Source organism: Chenopodium album, chromosome 26 (assembly GCF_948465745.1).
Source record: "Chenopodium album chromosome 26, dcCheAlbu1.1, whole genome shotgun sequence".
In the NCBI taxonomy this organism is placed as follows: Eukaryota; Viridiplantae; Streptophyta; class Magnoliopsida; order Caryophyllales; family Amaranthaceae; genus Chenopodium; species Chenopodium album.
Window position 1 is genome coordinate 36692520 of NC_137859.1, and position 23866 is coordinate 36716385.

At 39.0% G+C, this 23866-nt stretch overlaps 1 protein-coding gene across 1 annotated transcript; it reads left to right on the forward strand.

The window, feature by feature from the left end:
- The first annotated feature begins 809 nt into the window (after positions 1 to 809).
- LOC145617989 (separase-like) lies at positions 810 to 23288 on the forward strand. The gene is made up of 26 exons (XM_081672767.1): positions 810 to 1459; positions 2077 to 2248; positions 2688 to 2816; positions 2918 to 3408; positions 3686 to 3779; positions 3905 to 4039; positions 4786 to 5079; positions 5174 to 5284; positions 5381 to 5599; positions 5696 to 5806; positions 5912 to 6055; positions 6165 to 6533; positions 6622 to 6711; positions 7324 to 7590; positions 7696 to 7819; positions 7929 to 8654; positions 9711 to 9939; positions 11965 to 12067; positions 18823 to 19020; positions 19785 to 19840; positions 19931 to 20160; positions 20450 to 20681; positions 20804 to 21200; positions 22014 to 22250; positions 22513 to 22600; positions 22713 to 23288. Exons 1-26 carry the CDS (start codon positions 810 to 812, stop codon positions 23228 to 23230), a joined length of 6414 nt encoding a protein of 2137 aa, XP_081528893.1. The 3' UTR covers positions 23231 to 23288.
- The last annotated feature ends 578 nt before the right edge of the window (positions 23289 to 23866 follow it).

The window sequence follows — 23866 nt, forward strand, 5'->3', positions numbered from 1 at the left end:
ACAAGTAACATATTTTGGACTATAGTGTTTTCCACACGTATAATTGGTCTTACCTTAGGCATGATTGCATGAACTTAGTTAGGTAAAGATAATTTGGGGCATCAATACTTCAAGTAACACCGTTTTCGTTTGGTGACTTAATAGTTAATACACATGTATCTTAGTAAAATTGATATCTGAATAGGTCTTCGATATTCGAAATTTTCGGATCGGTTATCCGATACGAAATTAACATAGGAGCGGATATCTATATGTCGGTTCGGATATGGATCGGATTTTCGGATATTCGAATAGTTTTGCTCAGCCCTACATTTTACATTTTTACGTAGTTTCCTTTGATTTTGTCTATGCCTTTAAAATTTTGTTGTTACTTTTACCCAAATAAATTGAATTGGGGCAAAATTAGGGTTTATATTTATTAGTATAAATATTTGAATTCACAAAGAAAGTCAACAATCAAATTATTTCATCTTGCAATTTGAAGAACAATGAAGACCCTGTTCTTTTGAGCTTCTGGACAGAGTGGGACTTCTACCCACTGCAGAGCATATTAGAGTACATTTGTAGAGTAGATACAGTAAAGCAGAATAGAGCAAACCGGAATAGAGCAGAACAACTCTAAGGAACAAGGCCGAACGAAATTTCAAAGCAATTTGAAAAGGACAGGGTGCAAGAAATAGGTTGGAGTACGTACTCCTAGTGCATATTAGTATATTACGGAGTAATTTACGCCGTATAATAATTGGCGCTCATTTTGTTCTCCTTTCTTTTCAAAGTGTACGATTTCCACACTCTCATCCGCCATCGCCATGGGTACAACATCTCAAGTTTCATATCTCAAGTCGAAGCTCGAAACCTACGATTTCACTTCAATCCACACTCTATTCACCGACTTCTTGCAACCTCTCTCTCTCCTCAATTCATCCAAACCTCAAAACCCTGAGAAAAAACCCTCAATTAGTGAGGAAATTGTATCATTCTTGGATGATTCCCTCTCTCTCCTCCCGAAACGCCTCTCAGAATCGCCGAAACATCCGAAAACCACCGAATTTGTGTCGCAATTGCTCGATTCTTACAAATTGTGCTTGGACTGTTTGGATGTTGTGGCGCCTCAGTTGTCCTTGGATTCTAAACGGTATTCTGTGCATTTGCAGAGAGGTAAATATGTGCATTGCTTGATGAGATGGAAAAGGTACGACGATGCCATTAATCAGGGTTTTAGGGTTTTGGAGGATCTTGGTGTTGTTAAGCTTCTTCAATATTTAAAATGTAAGGTTTCCAAGGGCAACCTCGTTCCTCCTTCTGATGGCCTGCTCGAAGATGATGATCTTGTGAAGTTAATTGTGAATTTGGCTGTTGATATTGCGCAGTGTGTGTCGTTGAGTGGAGTTAAGGATGCCGGGACCGAAAAGTATACAAATCTTTTGGATTTGCTTGCCGTGGTTCGCCCTTGGTTCCGGTGCGTCTCCGTTCATTACACTATGCATTCTATTCAATTCTGTTAGAGATATGAGATATCGGAAAATATATTCGTCATATTGCTAACTGAATGTTAATTATTCAGCTTGATTGTTGCGAATCAAAACTGATCATTTTGGATTAGAAATTGATTTTGTTTATTCACTACTATGGCCCTATTATTGCTTACTGAATTTTAATTTTGCAACTGATTGTTTGTGGCGAAACAAAACTAATCATTTTGGATTACAATTGATTTTGCTGATTCGAATCGTTTGAAATTGATCTTTGTTGAAAGTGATTTATTTTAATTGATTTTGCTCCCCTATATGTTTGAAGTTGATCTTGGTTGAAAAAAGGGATGGAATATCTCTAGGTGTTCATAATGTATGAAATAGTATCTCGTTATCGAATGTGACTGGGATGTATAGGTAAGAAAATGAATGGTGTGCTGTGAATTGCCTGTTCTACATGATAAAAGAGTGTGGACACGATTGTTGGGGCATGAATATTGGGGACTCGGTAGACATTGGTTTACATGCTATGGCTTAAACTGATTGTTTGAATTATTACTTGATGCTTTGTCAAGAGTTTATTTTATTGAATTGGTGCTCTTAGGCATTTGAAAGCCGATGCACGTACTAAGCAGCAGTGGAAGCTATTATCTCATATGAAGACTTCTGCACTCTTTCTGGTTAGAGAAGTTGCCAATTTTGAAAAGGTTTTGGTACGTTTCTGTGCAGCTACATTTGATGAGTACATACGATGGTTGGATGCTCGAAGTCAGCAGGTGATTTTTATTTGTGATAATTATATTATTAAACTAATTTTGCTGTATTAATAATTTTAGAATTTAAGGTTGCTTGTGATTGATGATTCTAATTACGGAATAACTGAATTAAGACTAGGAATATGCTTTGCCTGGTTAATATAACAGCAAGGATATTTGCTTAGGGCTTGTTCGTTTTTGTTTTTTGTTTTTGTTTTCTGTTTTTTAGAAAAAAAAAACACAAAAAACAGGAAACCAGAAAAAGTTGTTTGCACTTTTTTGTTGTCAGTTTTCAAAATATGATGATCCTAATAAGTTTGACTAATTTTTTTATTTTTTTTTGATGAAATATATCATATGACTTTCAAAAACAAAAAACTACAATGATGCCGAACGAGCCCTTAAAGTGCAGGTTTTTTTTTTTTTGTGTTTTATATTTAAATTTCTATAATTATTTTAGGGAGGAACATGGGAAGAACTAGAAGAATTTGTAAATTTTGTATCAAAATTTACAAACAAATGCCGATCAGCATGCAAGGATATCCGCTTCTCCATTGCTATGCATCTGTACAATAGCAAATTTTCTCAGGTTCTTAGTTTGGAATTTCACAAATAATAACTTTTTGATGTATGCTTTTCCATGTTATTTACTAGCACAATTTCAATGTTGCTTGTGATTTTTCTGGGCAGGATTTGGCAAACTTCAAACTTATTCAGCAGCTTCATGCTCTAGGGCTCTATTTTTTTGAGTTCAGGTTTGAATCAAACAGCTGTTTGTCTTCAGCTTCAAAGAGCTCTACTCCTTCTGTGGGTTTCTTGCCCGAAGGCTGGGATAAACTACAACATATATCTGCTTTGCTGAGCTACGGCAAGAATTACTTCACTTCCAACTCAGAAGTCTGTGATGAGCCAGAAAGCCGTGCATTCTGGGATTTTGACGAGAAAGAATCATTATGTTTAAGCTCTAAGGCTTCAAAATTCTGTAAGTCAATTAATGGAGAAGCATATCTGTCGTTTTATCTGGATGCCTTGAAGTTCTTGTGTTGGCCCCTTGCTGAGTTTGTAACTTCAGAAAGGAAGAGGATAGTTACAGAAGACATGGAGCCCCCTTTAGGAAATGCCCTGAAGCTTATCCTGGAGCCATTTCTTGAATACGGCCTATTTTTCCCATATTGTCAGCAGTAAGTAGTGGCTTTTTTTGGTTTATTCTAGCTGTTTTGGTCCATTGTTACATATCGTCTTCCATGTTTTTTGCTATTTATCATGACAAAGTTTTTGAAGATCTATGCCCCCCCCCCCCCCTCACACACACACACACACCCCGTCTTTTCTTTTCCGTTTCTTCTGTTTTTTAAAGGAAGAGAATGTTCTTATGCGGACAATTCATTATAGAGAACCAGCTGCATTGACTTTTGTAAAGCCTTTTCTGTTCCTAAGTTGTGGTCATACACGTAACAGGAATAGAGAGTCTCGTGCTGAACTTGACATGGTTGTCCTCAGCATCTCTGTGGCCACTGTTACTCTCTCCCTGAAGCTAAATTCCAGAACCAAGGTATTTTTATGATGGCAAGTTGATGATTTCTTTAGCTAAAACTGTTATGCAACTAATGGTGACGAAGAGTACAGAATGAATTTGTTGTTTTTTTCAGCTAATTGATTATGTCCTCGTAATTTCAGGGAAGTACGAGGCTTATAAACTATATTATCTCCAATGAATGCATTCCGTTGTTACGCCCCCAAATGTGGAAGCACACCATATCCATGCTTCACAACAATTTTGTCGTATTTTACAAACTTGAACGAGTGAACGAGGTTTTTTCATTTACTTTTTTTTTTTAAAAAAAAAAAGGTTTTTAACAATTCTTGATTTATATATCCATTTCTATTGTGCTTCACAAATGGGTTCAATTTATAATCAATTAATATTGAATTCTAATTTTGATGTGTGCTCAGAGTCTTAGACTGCTCACTGAGAAAAGTTAATGTGGGATAGGTTCATCTTTTCTTGGGTTTCGAAAATATAATTGCATTTCCGAGCTTTAGGTTCTAGGTTTTTTTTTTAGGTTGGTGTCTTTACTCTTTGTTATCTACATGATCGATGGAACTTTCTTCTTTGAATTGCTGTATACAAGGCAGTAACAACTAGCAAATATAAACCCAAAATATATTGACAATGTTCTAATGCATGGAGTGTGTGGTGAGTTATTTCACTCTTCTAACTTAACAGGGTAGCTGTGTAGTTGATCCACAATTTTTTGGTAGTTATGCTGCAACTCAAAACCATTCTGGAAGTACATATCCTGATTGGCTGCTATGTTGGAAAATCACCATTTATTTTTGATGCCTGTGGTCTGTTGTTGATATGCTAATGAGGATTATGGTACCAACTATTGATGTTCACCATGTGTTAAATGGCTTTTCATGCACCGTACTTACTTTTTCATACAAGTTAGTATGCTTATATGTGGTAATTGCACATGCTTATTATCAGGGGGTTTATTTGAGCTTTGAGTTCTTTGCTTGTATGCTGCTGACATGCTCAGTACTTTACCATGTAGGCCTCAGAGGCTTTAGAAATACGTTGTAGAGCCTCATGGAGTCGCTGTCTACTTTTCTCTGAGATACTTTCAGGCAAGCGAAAGGGATTTGATGAAGAGTTATCTGAAAATAAGATTGCAGAGTATGTAAATGAGGCATGTGAAGTAAACTCCTGTCTTATGGACATCCTCCATCAAATTGATAGCTGTAAAGTGGTGGAGATAACAAAGTCTGGTCTTGAAAAGTGGTGTCTTGCTAGAAAACTTTTGGGGCAACTTCCATGTCCCGTGGTAATAATAAAGCGTTGGGCTAAGGTAATTGTAGGTGTTTATTTATTTATGTTAAGAATTATTATTGGGTCTTATTGCAGTTCACACTTCTTGCAATTGATTGCCTTTGGTTTTGCAGATACAATGTAAAATGTATAAGAAAATTGAAGGCAATGCTACAGTCTTGGGTAAAAAATTGCTTGACTCTCCGGGTATGACTACCGAAATTGTTGGGACTATTTTAGAGCAGGTTTGTGCATGTTATCTTATGCTTTCTGGTTTTTGTTACTCTTCTTCTTGATCATGTTTATTTATGATATATAAATGTGCTCGAATATCGTTTCAGGAACTTTTGGTATATCAAGAGTTGTGCAACGTGTATCCTATATTTTGTCAGAGGATGCAAATGGAAATCATTGACTTTCTCTTGCAGGAAGTGTATCATTCTAGCGAGTACATGCAGAGATCAATTATTCTAGTTCAGAAAGGAATGCTGTCAAGAACCTTTGGAATAGAAGGTCTCAAAAATTGTATTCAGTGTCTGTCAAATGCAATTAAATCAATTGTCAGTAACATCAGGCTGCTCTTCGGTTTAGTCCATCGTTAATTAATTTAATTTGTCTTAAATTGTTATTCTGACATTAATTAGTGAATTCAACAGAAAGACTCATCTGGGGTGACTCATGGTATACCTTCTAAGGTTTTTAATCAATTAGCTGTTGTGTATTGCTTACGTGCTCTTTCCACTCAAGAAGCCAATCCAACCTCAAAGGTGTGGCTTGTTTATATCTTTGAATAATAAATATATATTTTCTCTAATTGGCAGGTGTTCTTGGTTTTCGTCCTATTATCTCTTTTTAACTTTTACACTGAGCAGGAAATATTTGAAGACATCTGTGAAGCTGTGAAGCTATGGTCGAGTACTGATGCTACTGGTCACTCTACCATTGCCAGTTCTGACATGAAATTTGATTATTTGTTGCTGCTACTGTATCATGTTGCTGACTTACTATCCATTAAGGTGCCCTGAGGAATAAAATAATCAGTTATGCTGTTCTAGTTTTTTGAGATATAACTGTATTGTTCAATTCACGCTATCTCTTGAATATGACCTTTTGCTTCGTTTTTAGGGCGACATGACTCTTCATTCAGATGTTGTAAATTTGACGATTAAATTATTAAAAGAGATGAACGTTCCATTGAAGAAGTGTTTGTTATCATTGTGGGAATCGCGAAGGGTTAACCATGCACTTTGTGCTGTACCTGTCAATGAGGAATTTATAAAGGCTCTTTCGAAACATTATGATAGTGATGCAGAGTCTCTTGACTTCTGGATTGCTAGCTTGAAGGATTCTCAGCCACTATCAGTTGGGCTTCAGCAGAACTTCTCTTTTTTATCTTCGGTCTTCCCCCTGGCTTTCCATCAGCTCAAACATTCTTTACAATTAGAGATCTCCGTTGAGGAAGTGAAAGAGGTTGCGTCCAATTTCTTTTCAAATGTAAGGCTCATCATGTGTGGGTTTAAATAATTATAGTTCAATGCTTATAATGTTCATGATTGCCTTTTGATGTTTACCTTTCATCTAGGTTTCTGTATCTCGCAGTTCAGTTTTTCAAGCTGGATATATATACCATGATTTGAGTGAAAGGCTCATTGTTGTTGGAAGGACTATTGAGGTATGTTACATACATGGAATGTTCTCTTAATTCACTCAACAAGAGGATGAAAATCATCCTGCATGATGTATATGCTAAAACCCTTACTTTCTTCAGGCGTCGTGAAATTTTGATCTCTTCATGATAAGGTCTACATACTATATATGGTTTCTGGGTATTAGCACTATCTATCTCAAAGTATAAGGACTATCTCAAATTATCATTTATGATGCACAAATTTGATTAATAGATTGCCGGTGACATTATCTCTATCATTTGAGTGAAAGGCTCATTGTTGTTGGAAGGACTATTGAGGTATGTTACATACATGGAATGTTCTCTTAATTCACTCAACAAGAGGATGAAAATCATCCTGCATGATGTATATGCTAAAACCCTTACTTTCTTCAGGCGTCGTGAAATTTTGATCTCTTCATGATAAGGTCTACATACTATATATGGTTTCTGGGTATTAGCACTATCTATCTCAAAGTATAAGGACTATCTCAAATTATCATTTATGATGCACAAATTTGATTAATAGATTGCCGGTGACATTATCTCTATCATTTTACTCAATACATGTATATTTCTGTTGGTCTAACCAATTCACTATGTCTCTTGTCCTTGTAGGCTTTGTTTTGTGCAAAAGAAGCTCATCGGCTGCGTGGTAAGCTCTTGCAGGAGCATTTTTCTTTCTTAATTCAGCAGCATGAAGAAAATAATGAAGAACTTGGGGAAACTACTAGCCGAAAGCCATCAGCTTGTGTTAGTCAGTTCTCGGTGTTAAATCAAGTAGCTTTAAGACATTGGCCCAGTAATAATATCTCGCAGGATTCAGATGACTTTTTACTTACCCCGTGGAATGTGCTCCGCTGTTATCTTGAGAGCACACTGCAGGTTTTCACATTTTTAACTTGACTGTGTATGTATGGTATTGAAAACAGTAGGTGTTCAATTATTAATCTCACACCAGTTTGTATTGACTATTGGAATATATGTTAGGTTGGTATTGTCCATGAAAGACTTGGAAATGTAGCCGAGGCAGAAGCTCTGTTCATATTAGGCAAGAGTATCTCCTGCTTGCAAAGCTTGCCCCGATTCATTGTCAGTTTTTCCTCATGTCTAGGCATGTGAATAAACCTTGTGGTGCTTCTTTTTATGTTGTGTTTGGTCCTTGACCCTCTTTATTATTGGAGATATGTGATATTGACTGGGGCTTCTGGCAAATTATACAGGGAAGGTATACCATGGAATGAGTCTTTCGGATTTAGCACAAAAAGAATTAGAGACTTCAATGCAAGTTTTGGCTGTTGAAAGGGACTTTCTGACTTGCTCTAGGTGTTCACTTGTGTTGGAAAGTTGCATCAATGAGCAACTTGGTAACTTGTACAGAAAGGGTGTCGATTGTGCTTCAGGAAATCCATATGAATTATCTCTTCTAAGCTTGATCTCACTTGAGAAGGATGATCTTGCTATCTGGCTTGAAGGAGCCAGTTCAGTGAAGTATACATTTGGGGAGGAATTTGCTATCAGTGCTGAATCTGGAAATAAGATTGATCATGATTGTGCTGTAGCTATTTCAGGCATCAACATTCTATCAAGGCCTGCAAAGACAAAAGCAAAAACGGAAACTAAAAGGTCCAGGAAGACAAAGAAGGAGTTAGAAACCCTGGTTACTGCAAAGTCCTGTGCAGCTGAGCAAAATTCAACAGCAACTTGTTATAGAAAGCTGTCTTCTCATGGCAGCAAGTCTGGTTTTGTCAGAGGGGTACTACAGAATGTTACTAATAGCTACTCTAATGGCCAATTGGAAGGTGAAGCAACAATTGCTTCTAACAAAATCTCTTGCCAGAAATGTCTTTCAAGCGAACTCAAATTTTTTGGTTCATTCACTTGTTTTATACGAATGAAGTGGGAGTTTGTCCGTAGGCAACACATACTGAGACTACTAATTGGCTTAGGTACTGTTCATTTAATGTTCTTATAATTTTTGAAAATCCACTTCGTGAATTCATGAGCTTCTTTTGCATCTCTTGAACCTTTTTAATGTACTTGATTGATGCTTTCATATGATAGTAGTATTAGTTTGCATATTATTATAATTGTAGCAAAGTATCTCAGAGTTTCTCTTTCTTGTAAGAGGTCTCGGGCCTCTCATCTTGCTGTTTGAATTGTGGATTGAGCTTCATCTATATTTAGATTTATGAAATGAGAATTGTTTAAGTGGCAAGTTAAGGAGGCAGAAGCTGTGAGAATGGAGGATTGAAATGAGAGAGATACATAAAGAAGTTGAGGTAGGCGATGGATGACCTGAATCAAAGGGGTTAAAAAAGGAATGAAAGAATTTGGTACCCAAGGTCATAAAGTTTCTATATGGGGGAACATCTTGTTTCTATTTGGGATGGAGGTTCCAATTTTTTAATATTGTTGTATCATCAATCACGAAATATTTTCTACTTGGATATAGATTTGCATTCTCTTGTAATTCTGCTTTTGCCCCTGTGTTTTGTTTAGCCTTTGTATGATTATCCAGGTCAGGAGTTTCTTTCATTATCTGGATCTCAAGTGACAGGTTGTCAAGAATTGTAAATTTGTGCTTTCTAGCTTTGTAATGATATAGAAATCAACATAGTTGAATTTATTATTCTTTGTTTTTGGAATTGGTCAACAAAATTGGTTGAATGGGTAATGGGAATAGAACATGTAAAATTGTTTTGGTCCTCCAAGGCGAAATTGGCTGTCAAAACATTTACTTTGTATGATTGCTTTAGATCCAATGGTGTTCAATTGCTACTTTGCTAGCAACATGATTAAGCCTGTGGTCAAAAGTTAATTATTGCACACGGGCAGGCATGATTCACTTGAGCCACTGCTTTCACAGTCTCGGAAGAAGATTGTTCAGAGTTCCTTGCATGTTGCTAAATTTTTTACTATCTGACATAAGGTGGTGTAAGATTGAGTTACGTTGACTAACTTCAGTGTTGATTTTTAATTTCTATAACCGAGTTTCTTGGCAGGTAAATGCAAAGGAGCTTTGGCTGGAACTCATAAATTGCACATCATATATGCTAAATGCATGTCTATATTGCTGGGAGGAAATGATTGTCACTGTTCGAGTTCTAACCTACTTGAGCTTTCTAGTATTGGCAAGGAAATTCCTGGGGATAATCTGGCTGTCGAACGAGCAGAAGTGCTGTATGATCTTTGCTGGTTTTCCTGGAAAGCCTTGTATTCTGAGGGCAATGGGTATGGATTATGCTCATTATGTGATTTACCCATGCATGAACATTACATATGCATCTGAAAACTGACTTTAATCATGGTATCTTCTAGCACTTATATCCATTCTTGTAGTTTCATTTATAATTTTTTTAGATGTTAATATCTTTTCATTTGTGAGTGAAAGGTGTAAAATTTTGTGCTAGTTGGAAATTCAAAGAGTAAATATTTTCAACACGTTTTAGGACACTATTCTTGTGATTACATCTACTTTATGTTTAAAATTATGTTTATTACTTAAGCAAAGCTTTGTCATAAAAAATTCAGAGCACAACAGATACCCACAAATTACTTCTGTTTAAATCTCACATGGTTTATCTTAGGTTTCAAGTTGAGGAATTGTGCTTAATTTTTCTGTGAAATGATACCTGAAAATTTTGGATGAGTACCAGATGTAGCAATGGCTATCATTGGTTTTCATTGGTCACATTCATATCTACCCTTCTTGGCAATTTGACTTGAACATTTGATCTCTGTTGCAGAGTGCCTGAAGTTTTGGGAGTCAGGTCTTCGATTTGGCTGACCTGGAAACTGGGCACTTTTATAATGGTGACCATCGACCAATCCCCATTTCTATAATGTAGGCTGGCCTTTTCTTGTAATTCCAGTAAGAATTGCATTTCTGACTTGGTGAGGTTTTGGATAGAATCTTTTGGGAGATATTGCTATAACTAATCTTTAACTAGGTAAACCTGTTTTTATTTTTGTTTTTTTTTAAACTGGAACCCTTGAAAGGAAGTGGACAACTTATTTGGGTATGGGAAATCAGATAATAAAGATTTGGCAAGTTCGCGGAACTTTCTAAGGATGGAGGTTGGGCTATATGATGCAATTTTCAACTGTCTGCCAGTATAAGAAATTGCTTCTTTGGTTAGAATCAAGCTCTTGTTTGGAAGGTTAACTGTTAGCTGTCAATAGGTGGTGCCGGTCTTGCAGGGATGACCTGCAGTTCTAGACTTTTACCTCTAGCTTCTACTTTGGTGTTATTGCGTTCTTGGAGTAAATCTGCTAACATAAACTAATAATAAAGTGTTTATTCTCATTCATTCTATTGCAGTATAGCTGAGGCTTTGAGACATATTGTACTACCCTAGTTAAAGTAACATTTTTTTGGGTTGTGCACAAGCTGAAGTCTTTGGTTTTCCTACTGAAAGGAAATCCTATGCTACGTCGCACAAATTGCTCAACCCTTCTCATTTGATGATTGATATAGAAAATCATAAATTTATATTGTTAAATGCAGAGAGAAGTAGTTTGATTTCTTTTAGTTAAAGGACACACTAGAGGAGGCACGGAAAAAACTATGGTGGAGGAGGAGGTTTGGATTTCTAATCCAAGCTTAACATGGAAGTGCAACATTCTTGATTAAAACTATTTTCTCTAGCTTATGAGTCTTTTATAGCTTAACTTAAAGTTAAAACACAAAGTTTTTAAGACAAACCAGGAAAGGTCCTTTTAAGGTTGTTTAATAACTGAAAGAGTTTGATAACCCTTTTTCTAAGCTTTCTCTTGTACATATTTATCAATTCACTCCTTATTTCTACCTTATTGTGTTTTGGATCCTGGTTTATGCTAATCTATAGCTATGTACAAAAGGAAATTAATATGGGTATAATTTTTCCAATCGTCTAGGTCCTCTAGGAGGTGGGTTTGAGCTAGTGGTGCTCTTAAATCATTTATTTCTCATTTTGAGGCGGTCTCAGGATCTATGGTTTCAATCTGGCCTTGTCTGCCATCTTTTGCTATTTTTAAAACATGCAAAGCTGTAGCACGATATGCATAGCTGTGTGAAATTTAAGATTAGAAATTTTTAGGGTAATGGTCATGTCAATCGGCTACTAAAGTAGGCTTTTGTAAAGTTTGCGCATAAAGGATTTTACTTTTGTTCATGTTTCTTATTACTTAGCATTTACACACAAGTATCTACATTTTTTTAACATCCTATGTAACTAACTGCAGTCCTTTGTAATACATTCTTCTTTCTTATTCCAGGAGCAGTTGCTGTGAGTTGTGCTGCATCCAAATGCCTTATGTAGTCTCCTTCCTTATGCTGTCTTTTGTTCTCAGTCGTGAGGTTCCTGTGCTATTTCAGAAGGTTTGTTTCCAAACCATCCTGTTTGAATGTATTCATTGTGATCATTTTGTTTACTCAAGAGTTGTGGTGACTGAAATGTGTTGGATTATGGAGTGTTATTTAATTTTCTTTATTTTCCTTTTAGTATATAAGTGTTAGGTATCTGTAGCTCCTGTTTGAATTTTCAAATTTTGAATATGCTCTGATCAAAATTTGTAAAAAGCTAAGTTCAAGATTTTTTAAATTTTTTTTCATTTTTAATTTTATAATATTTTTGTGATATTTATTGGTTTTGTTTCTAGTGGCTTTAGTGTAAAAGGCATCAAACAAGACAAAGCTTTGGCCTATTACATGTTTTTTGTTAGGAGCGAGTGGTGGTCATATTACTCATATACTCATATCTACCCTAGCTTTGTTGTGTCGAATCTGATGGCGCTAACAGGGTGTAATGAACTAAGACTTGCAAGTAATGTTAATTAGAAGAAGGACTGAGTTTTTCATTCAATTGATAGTCAAGAGATACAATCTAGCAGCTTGAGGCTACCACTCTCCTAAGCAACTTGAGGTCGCCACTCTCCAATTGTTTCTCACAAATTTCTGGATGGATTCTACTCCTTCTCACTCTAACATACATATACTCAAGCCTAGATAATACATGTGACAATAATTAACTAAAATAGAAACCCATAAGGAACATGATTAAAGAAGTCCTGCTTCCCTTCCTAAACTACTCTTTAATTAGCCTTGTCATGTTGCTCCTTGTTTCTGGCTTCATTTGACCCTTGCTGCCCCTTCTTTGCGCGCCTCGTATACACCAAACGAGGTGGTTGACTTGCGGTGTTGACTCCATTAACCCAATTCATAACATCACTCCCCCCTTTGAGTTTCACCTTGTCCTCAAGGTGGAAGTCAGGGAAGCGTAAATTAACTGCTTCGAAATCTTCCCATGTGGCTTCAAAATGCTGCAGGCCCTTCCATGTGAGTAGTACTTCGAGCACGAACCTTGATTCCTTCTGTACCCTGCGCACATCAATGAGTTCCTCTGGCTCCACAAGCAACTCCAAGTCGGGAGACAGTTGCTTAGGAAGGGTGGGCTGACTTGGAGTGCTGCCAAGGGCTCTCTTGAGTTGAGATATGTGGAAAACCGGGTGTAGCTTACAATCCGATGGCAACTTCAACTTATACGCAACTCTGCCAATTTGCTCAATGACTTCAAATAGCCCATAAAATCTAGCAGACAACTTCTCAAAGGGCCTCCTTGCAAGGGACTTTTGCCGATAAGGCTGTAGTTTAAGAAAAACCTTCTCCCCAACCTCGAACTTATCTTCTCTCCTCTGTTTATCAGCATTTAACTTCATCACTTGTTGTGCACGATTCAAATTCATTCTCAAATCCTCCAAAATTCCGTCCCTTTCCTGCAAACTCTCTTTAAGGCTACGCACCATTTTGTCCTGCTCCCAATCGCCACAGCTTCGGCGGGTCTCGACCATAAACGACCTTGAATGGGATCATCTTGGTCGAGGTGTGTGGTGAAGTGTTGTAGGAATATTCGGCCCACGGTAACCAGCGAGCCCAGGTGCGAGGTTGTTCGGCGATGAAGCATCTCAAGTAAGTTTCGAGGCTTTTGTTCACAATCTCTGTTTGGCCGTCGGTTTGAGGGTGGTAGGCCGTGCTTCGGCGGAGGTGTGTCCCTTGCAAACGAAAAATCTCCCTCCAAAAGATACTCATGAAAACCCGATCACGATCAGAAATAATTGATGCCGGAAAACCATGAAGACGGACTATCTCCTTAACAAAAGCGTCTGCCACTTTTAGAGCGTTGAAGGGATGTTTTAACCCAATAAAATGGGCATATTTTGAAAGGCGGTCCACCACTACGAGCACGGAGTCTACCCCCTTAGAAAGAGGAAATCCCTCCACGAAATCCATGGAGATGTCCTCCCACACGGCGTCGGGAATTGGAATCGGTTGGAGCAACCCAAGAGGGCTCTTGGTGATGGTTTTGTTTCTTTGACACACATCACATTCTCGCACAAATTTTCCGACATCCTTTCGCATTCCGGACCAAAACCAGTCGGCAGCCAACCGGAGATAGGACTTAATCTCACCGTCATGACCACCCGTGGCGGTGCTGTGATACTCCTTCAAGAGTAAGGGAATGAATTTTGACGACCTAGGCAGAACAATTCGATCCTTATAACATAATCTGGACCCTTCAACATGAAACCCTTTTGGACCTTCTTTTCCCTCCTTAAAGCCCAGAACAATCTGGCCCAAGTCTTTATCTCCCTCCAATTCCTTCTCAAGTTCGGCCCAATCCACATAACATGAATGGATCAAGGCCCCAAGCTCTATCATCTCTTCTTCTTCCTTTCCTTCGATCAGTTTCTCTGATCGCACAGGCAGAGCTCCGTCCTTACGAGAAAGGGCATCCGCCACCTTGTTCGCAGCGCCGGGCTTATAATGAATGGTAAAATCAAATCCAACCAATTTCCTCAGCCAACGCTGATATTCACCTCCGACCTCCCTTTGCTCCGTGAGATATTTCAAACTCTGTTGGTCGGTACGAATTTCAAATTGACGCCCCAATAAATAATGACGCCACTTGGTCACAGCCAAAGCGATTGCCATCAACTCTTTCTCGTAAATCGATCTCCCTCTTGCTCAAACCCCCAACATCTTGCTGTAGAAAGCAATGGGACGACCATTTTGCATAAGCACCGCCCCAAGTCCGAACCCGGAGGCATCGGTCTCAACCACAAAGGCTTCTCGGAAATTAGGAACGGCCAAAACCGGAGCGGTGGTCATCGCCGATTTTAGCTTCTGAAACGCTGCTGTAGCTTCTTCCGACCACCCGAAAGAATCCTTCTTCGATTGTGAGGTAAGAGGGTTGGCTATGTGAGCGTAGTGAGAGATGAATTTTCGGTAATATCCCGTCAACCCCAAAAAACCCCGGAGCTCTCTAAGGTTCTTCGGTATCTTCCAATCAAGTATGGCTCGAATTTTATCAGCATCCATGGCGACCCCTTGCTCGGAAATAATGTGACCCAAATAAGCAATCTCTCGTCTCCCAAACTCACATTTTTTAAAATTGGCATATAACTGATTTTCCACCAACTTTTGCAACACCAATTTCAAGTGATATTTATGCTCCTCCACGGCCTTACTATAGACCAAAATATCGTCAAAGAACACGAGCACAAATTTTCTCAAGTAAGGTCGAAAGACCTCGTTCATGAGAGATTGGAAGGTAGCCGGGGCATTTGTGAGCCCAAACGGCATCACCAAAAACTCATAGTGTCCCTCATGAGTGCGGAAGGCCGTTTTATGGGTGTCTTCCGGTTTGACCCGAATTTGATGATAGCCCGATTTTAAATCGAGCTTGGAAAAAATTGTCGCCTCATGTAATTCATCAAGTAGCTCATCAATAATCGGAATCGGATATTTATCCGGAACCGTTTCTTTGTTAAGAGCTCGATAATCTACACAAAATCGCCAAGACCCGTCCTTCTTTTTAACGAGCAAAACCGGGCTTGAGAAAGGGTTTGATGATGGTTTGATGATGCCGGACTCGAGCATTTCCCGTATTAGCCTCTCAATCTCATCCTTTTGGATTTGAGGATATCTATAAGGCCTAACACTAATTGGGTTGGCCCCTTCTCTCAACACAATAGAGTGCTCATGGCCTCTATTTAAGGGTAGCCCACTTGGCATTTGGAAAACCCCTTGAAACTGGCCCAAAACCTCAACTAAGAACGAAGGTGGGCTGATTGAATTCGGGCCCAATTTCTCATCCTCCAAACTGTTGCACTCAACCCAAAAGCCTTTTTTCTCCTTTTTCAACACTCTAACCATAGCCTTGAGTGAAATTCGTGATTTTTCGAGGGTTGGATCTCCGGTGAGAGTGACCGGAACTCCACCCACGGTGAACCTCATGACATGGGTTCGCCAATTAGTAACCACGGCCCCCAATTTCTCAAGCCATTGCACCCCTAAAATTACTTCGGCACTACCTAAGGTGAGTGGGAAGAAATCTTCGGTTATAGTGAGACCACCTTGAAGCTCCACCTTGACTCCCTTACACACTCCGCTACCCCGGATAGTATCCCCATTCCCTAAAGAGACGGCAAATTCCCCACCTTGAGTAATGGGAACACCCGTTTGCTCCACCACCGAAATCGCTAAGAAATTATGAGTGGCTCCCGGATCTATCATTACTACCACTTCTTGCCCTTTGACTATCCCTCTCAACTTCATTGTTTTTGGGTTGTGTATTCCGATCACCGAACATAGTGACATTGACCCATTTTCCTCCGAAGGGGTGTCACTCTCCAACTCCGGTCCCTCATCCTCCAACTCTACTTCCCCTTCCGCCACTAGTAACACACTAAGCTCTTTCCGTTTGCAACGGTGACCTACACCCCACCTCTCATCACACCTAAAACACAACCCCTTCGACCTCCTCTCCGCCAATTCGAACTCGGTTAACCGCCTAGTGCCTCCGGTGGAACTCTGACTTGGGCCACGGTTGGACCGGCCCATGTTCACTGAGCTTTGGGATTCCGGAGCCTTGGGCCATGATTTGGGTGGCCCACTACTGCTGGGTAGCCCATAGGAAGCTATTAAGCCACCCTTACTCCCACTTGGGCCGCTCAGACTTGGGCCAGAATTGGATGGCCCAACCACGAAGCCCCCTTTCCAATTACTAACGGGTTTCTTACCCTGCTGTACCCGATATTTTTCCTCAATCCTACCAGCCATTTCCATGGCTTTTTCAAGGTTGAGGGGATTGAGGAGTCTCAACTCAGTTTTAATATCCTTGTTCAACCCGTTTATGAATTGCCCGAGCATTAGACTTTCCGGCACGTCCTCTAACGGCGCCGCCATCTCTATAAATTTCCGACGGTATTCCGCCACCGATCCCGAGCCATCTTGCGTCACAGCTAACCATTGTTCATGGAGCGTCCCTGAGTGTGAAGGTCTGAACTCGTTCAGAGCTCGGTGTTTGAGGTCCGGCCACCCAAAGAACGGTCGTCTTTTCTGCTCCCACTGAAACCATTTCAAGGCGGCCCCATCCATCGCGACCACCGCCGCTTCCATTTTCTCCCTCTCCGTCAGCTTGTAAAATTCGTAGTACATTTCAGCCCTTGCTGTCCAATTATCGGGATCCGCTCCGTCGAAAAGAGGCATTTCTAACTTACGGTGCCTCCAATGACCACCGCCATTGCCTCCACCACTACCGACCCAGCCTCGATTCTCAGGCGGATGCCACCCCGGATCGTCGAAGGGTCTGTCTTCGTGCAGGCTGTTTTCACCGCTCAATCCCCCTTCCCCTGCTGGTATGACGGGTTGTATGACTGGTTGTTGTTGCGGTTGTTGCGGTGGTGGTTGAGAAAACTTCAATTTCTCCAATTCTTCTTGAACCTTCATGAACTTGCTGCGGTCTAAGGAGGCTTGAGTATTTACGGTGGCACGGAATTGATCTAGGCGTTCTTCCAAGTGGTTGACCGTGTTAGCCATCACTTCCTCCGTCTTCCTCCTCTCTTTCTCGATTTCCTTTCGCTCTTCTTCCATGGCTGCCTTAATGGCCGCCGCCACCGTGCGTGTGAGGTTGTCGTCTTGTGGCTGTAACCTCTCCTGGATGGCCGCTAGCACTTCTTCTATGGCGGTGAGCCGTTGAGGTATGTCTGCTTCCATGTCTACTGGAATTTGATTTGAATTTTTTTTTTTTTTTTTTTTTTTTTTTTTTTTTAATTACTGGCTGGAAGTTTCCGGCACCGGCGGTCGCAGGACCACCGCTCTGATACCAAGTTTGTAATGAACTAAGACTTGCAAGTAATGTTAATTAGAAGAAGGACTGAGTTTTTCATTCAATTGATAGTCAAGAGATACAATCTAGCAGCTTGAGGCTACCACTCTCCTAAGCAACTTGAGGTCGCCACTCTCCAATTGTTTCTCACAAATTTCTGGATGGATTCTACTCCTTCTCACTCTAACATACATATACTCAAGCCTAGATAATACATGTGACAATAATTAACTAAAATAGAAACCCATAAGGAACATGATTAAAGAAGTCCTGCTTCCCTTCCTAAACTACTCTTTAATTAGCCTTGTCATGTTGCTCCTTGTTTCTGGCTTCATTTGACCCTTGCTGCCCCTTCTTTGCGCGCCTCGTATACACCAAACGAGGTGGTTGACTTGCGGTGTTGACTCCATTAACCCAATTCATAACACAGGGGTTTTGAGACATTGATCCATATTTCAATTTTTTTTTTTTTTAATACGAATACTGAATAACCAAAAATGATTACTCCCCATATATTTATGCTGCAGCTTGATGTCAAATGAATATTTTGATGCATACTAGGCCTTAAAGTTCACTGCAGTGCAAACTGTGTTGTAACTCGGAAGTTGTCGTCATGGCATCAAAATCCCATGTGAGATACCTCCGATCTTATGTTTTAGCTAATGGCTATCGTCTCCATTTGTCACCCTTGCATCCTCCCCACTGGTGTTGACTCATGAAAGATTGTGTGGAGGGGGCATATAGAGGATGTTGGTAGAGTGGGAGTATAATATTAGGGGATGTTTTTAAGTCTTATTATGAGAATCATGATTAGAGCATGATCTTGGCTTTCTAGTCTGATCTTTGCAAGCTGGTAAAGGGGCTTTTCTTTTTTCAAGTGGATATAAACATGTACAGTTTTAAAATCTACTTGCATACGTACTGGTATTGAAATGATGTTAATTGGGTGTAAAAATTACTATGACAGGTGTCTAGGCTGCTTGCTCTGATTTATGTGGTTTCTGTTTCAAGAAAGAATTTGTCTTCTCTTTCTCCTTACAAAGGGCTTTCTGAAAATTATTGGGCTGCTTATTTTCATCAAGCCTCAGTTGGCGTCCATCACAATTTACAGCTCCTTTCAGCTATTTCAGTGAAGCATAGATCTCAGATAATATCGAAAAATAAGGTATGCTTGTTTGTTTTTTCTAAAAGAAATTATATTCTTGGTGTTACTAATCAATTATATTACAGGTGTTTAAATGTTAAAAACTTTAACCCTACTGTCAACTAACAATTTATAATGATGACTCAGTGGTGCATACTTAGTTTTACTCACTTTTCCATTGTTATGGTTAGCCATGCAGCATATAGAATTGAAGCCTTGGTACCAGAGTTCTATTCCACATGGAGTAGCAGGTGTTTAATTGACAGTTCACTTCTTTCCTTTGGAAGACCTAACTTGAAACATTATTGTGTCTTCTACAAACAATCCTCTTTTGCAAACAGAAGCTTGGATAGAATCATATGTCATTGGTTTAAACTTTAAACATGTGATACAATGGTTTGGTTTGCTTAAAATTATCACTTTTTGGATATGGAAATCTAGTTCCCCTTGGATTTGATCTTTTTTTCACTTGTTTTTGGTGGTTGGGGTAGAGTCATGTCAGAAGCAAATAGATAATTTTGTGTTAGGTATTCTCAGTATCAATAAACTAAACAGTTGTAGAAGGCTTTTCTTTCTGCACGTACTACATATTTGGCAGTTGGTCATTGCACGTAAGTAGTATATGTTACGCAAACTTCTAGGAGTTATATGTATCTTGTATTTTGTGCTTTCTTACATTTGGATAATTGCATTACAGTTTCCAGTTGGCTTATGCTTTGCAAATTGTCATTCTAGCTGGATGTATTGTGTTTTAGTGAATTGTTATCTGATTATTACTAATGCAGGGTTATGAAGCTGCAGTTGAGACTAGCATGATAGAAGATATGAGCACGTTGCTTAGGTGCTGGTGGCTAGTTTATGGATGATTGATTTGGGTTCTTTTTAGACCTTCCTGAAACTAATGATATGTTGTGCCAATGTTTAATGTCAGGATGGTCCCTGAGTCAACTCTGGAGATAGAATCATATGTGGCAAAGTTTTTCGAAAATCTTCCCAGTGCTACAATTGTATGTATGAGTTTACTCGGGGCTTCGTATGCTGGCCTTCTTGAAGACCTGATGTGCTATCCCTCGGGTGTTCACGGTTGGATACTATTGTCCCATTTGAATGCTGATAGTCAGCCTGCTGTGTTGCTGTTGCCTCTGAGTAAAGTTCTTCAAGGTAACATCTTCCTTAAGAATGATGTATAATTCAAGTTTATATAGGAATATTAACTATTAAACTAAGGGCTACATATAACTTTATATAAGCATTTAATATGTTTCTGAAGATGGTAAAAATTTGGAAATGCATGTCAAAATCATGCGTCGATCGGTGTAATAAATGATTGGCTTAACTAAATATTACCATTTTTGCTCCTTATATGTAGCCCTTAGGGCTTCGTATATCATTTTAGGTGCAATTTACAGATTTTTGTTTTTTTTTTTTTGTTTTTTTCCCAATGAATTAGATGAAGAAACTGGTTCTAGCTGCTCAACTTTTGGTGAGAAGATTGTACAGGAGTGGTGCTCACCCTGGGGCTGTAACAGTCTGGTTGATGATGTAGCTCCATTATTTAAATCGTTATTGCGAGGAAATTATTTATCTTGCTCAAGCTTTCCTGAAGAACACACTGAAAGAAGCCGCAAAGTATGGTGGACTTGCAGAGACAATCTTGATAAGCGCCTGCATAAACTGCTGCGGTGTGTTCTTATTAACTTCTTTTATTGGAAGCATCATCAACTAACCCTGCTAAAGCTTATTTTTTGTTTATTTGGTAAACAGCAGTCCACTCATTACTTCTATCCTGGGTATTAATTTTCAGGGAGATAGAAGAAACATGGTTTGGTCAGTGGAAATTTATGCTTCTTGGCCGATGGTTGGATGGTGATTCACTGAATTGTGCCGTGAAGGAATTCATGCATGAAAGAGAAAAAGATGAATGCAAATGGGACTCAAACGAAAGTATTTTAAAGGTAGTTATGGGAGGCATAAAGTCTGTAAATATGGAAAAGGCAAGAATCCCAAAGTTGTTCCTTGAGAAAGGTTGCTACATTGGTAGCGTCATAGATTGTGATCGAGGAAGATCTAGTTCACTGGATAAGGCATATGATGCGGTTGCTTATCTATCGGATTCACTCATTGCTGCAGTTAACAAGGTTGAGCTAGAATACTGCACACGTAGGGAGCCTGTTGTTTTTGTGCTAGATAGCAATGTTCAGGTGGGTCTTTAGTTAATTCTTTCTATAATACTGCTTAGCGTTTTGTAGCACACTATGTAATTTTGGACAAGATAGTTATGCTTTCTAATTGGCTTTTTTTTGTCCTTGTGAGAATTATGCATATGTTATAGATATGCAGTATCCTCTTACCCCTTATCATAATTATGATGGTGTCCAGTGTCCTCACATCCTATCATTTTCTAAAATGTCTCATTGAACACTTGGATTTGCTCCCATATTCGATATTTGTGTCCTGCAATCCTGCCCTCCTTCACCTTCCATCTCTTTCTTAACCATTTACTGATAAATTAATGACTATTTTTACTTGTCTCATTATGTCACTCCTCTGGGCTCCAACCTGATGGACATCATATGATCTTGTTTGTGTTTTCCCTTTAACCTATGAATCTGAAATGATTGGCCTTTTCTCTGTAGTTATCGTAGCTAGGTTTATGTTCGGCTGTGGAACTTTGGTCAAATTGTAACCCCGGAAATTTTGATGTCATAGACAATGGTGAACTGTTTAGTTAGGTATCAGCATCATTGTAGGTTGGACTTGAGGCACAGCTTCAAATATCCCTATCTCTACCTTTGTCCTACTATATGGTCTGGTGATGAAATTAAGTTGTTGACTGACTGATGACCTCTTAGTGATTATCCGACTCTATCCTGAAATGGTTTCATATTTTTCCCTTTAAATGGCATCAAATTCCAATCTGCACCTTTGGGTATACTTAAAGGTGATGAATCTCACAACTCTTGTTACCCTTCTTATTTTCCTAGCCAAGTTTAATGTAGAATAACTAATTGCAGATGTTGCCTTTGAAAAATATGCCTATCATGAGAGAGCAAGAAGTGTATCGCATGCCTTCTGTCACCAGCATCTTCATGGCTTTGCAAAGGCGGTCTGTCCAAGAGGAAGCTGCCAGGATTGCTACTAAATTCCCATTGATAGATCCGTTGGATGCATTTTATTTATTGAATCCTAGTGGCGACCTAAGTCGCACGCAAACTGAATTTGAAGAGTTCTTTAAACATCAGAACATGCAGGTAAACTCTTGTTGCTTCTACAGTGGATAAATGATGATAAAAGACTATGGCAGTGCACAAATGATTTGACACCAAAAGTTCAAATATAAGTTGAAATTGTATTTGTGCTCCATTTTCATCATGTGCACAATGACATAGGAAACCTTTATTATGCACTGTTTATATTCTCCATTAGATGAGCATTTAATTTATTTGCAATGTTTTCTTTCTCTTTCTGTATTATTATAACTATGATTATTCTTTTGGTATATTTTCTTTTCAGGGGATGGCTGGAATAGTTCCATCAACAGAAGAGTTGAGTTCAGCTTTAGAAAACCGTGATCTCTTTCTATATTTTGGCCATGGAAGTGGTGTGTCCCTTGTGTTTACATTATCATGTTGTAATAATATATTTAGTTTTAGTTACTATTTTGACTATTCCCTTCAAATGGACTCACTATTCTGCTCTTTATGATTACACAGGGGCGCAATATATTCCCAGAGAAAAAATTCAAAAACTGGAGAGTTGTGCTGCTATGCTTCTTATGGGATGTAGCAGCGGATCTTTGAACCTAAATGGATGCTATGCTCCAGTTGGTACTTCTCTCTCCTATGTGTTAGCTGGCGCTCCTATTGTGGTTGCCAACCTATGGGAAGTGACAGACTTGGACATTGACCGTTTTGCCAAAGCTATGCTTAAATCTTTTCTGGAAGAACGGTCAATGTCTTCCACAGGCTGCATCCAATGCAGGTTATTAGCCGAAGAATTAAAGTCCATGACTGTGAAAGTAAGGAAAGGAAACACTAAGAAAGGCCGAGGGAAGAAGAAAATAGTTGATACAGTGCCAGATGATGTAGGTGAATATTGTTTCCGACATAAGTTAAGGGCTGGATATTTTGTCAGCCAAGCCCGAAAAGCATGTAAACTTCCATTCTTGATTGGGGCTGCACCTGTTTGTTATGGTGTCCCTACAGGTATAACAAAAAAACGAGATTTTTAGTCCTTTTACAAATTTTTGCTCCCCTAACAAAGTGTGCCGTGTAAATTGTTGTTCAACTTTTGACCCAGGTGTAAAACACTACTCCGTAGAAAGTAGAAACCTTAAATTATTTTTACATTTGATCATAGTTATTCATGGCTTCATCCTCGAACTTGGCCAATTATTTATTATGAAGCACCCATCAATAAGCAACATTTTAACAAATTCTTCCTTGCTAAACTCAATCTTTTCAGCATAATTTAACCGCGATTTTATTTCAAGTCTCTCGACCTCCTTAACATATTCATCAATCTCCTCTTTCTTCACTTCAGCATTGTTGTTAGCAGCCCTACGACGACAAATCAAAGCCTTGGTATAAACCATCTTGTGTTCCTCCATAATTGTATACTTGTGACTTCTATGGTGATAAGGGCCGATTGCGACGTGCCAAGGTGTGTATGCATTTTCATTGAGCTTTCGAAGATGTTCGGGAACTCTGTAGATGGATGGCCGTTTTTGACACACATTGATACACATGCTATGGATGACATTTCTCCACCTTGGTATGAATTAACAAAAGTTATGTTTGTTTTGCCTTTTATCTGTCAGGTTAATGCTCATAGACTCATAGTGGAAGACCGGAAGTAACTATAAAAA

What these genes read in the sequence shown, in the direction of transcription:
- LOC145617989 (XM_081672767.1), top strand. Translation starts at nt 810, where the DNA reads ATGGGTACAACATCTCAAGTTTCATATCTCAAGTCGAAGCTCGAAACC. An exon ending in CGCCTGCATAAACTGCTGCG is followed by an intron (nt 20,682 to 20,803) that starts GTGTGTTCTTAT and finishes ATTAATTTTCAG; the next exon opens with GGAGATAGAAGAAACATGGT. An exon ending in ATATTTTGGCCATGGAAGTG is followed by an intron (nt 22,601 to 22,712) that starts GTGTGTCCCTTG and finishes ATGATTACACAG; the next exon opens with GGGCGCAATATATTCCCAGA.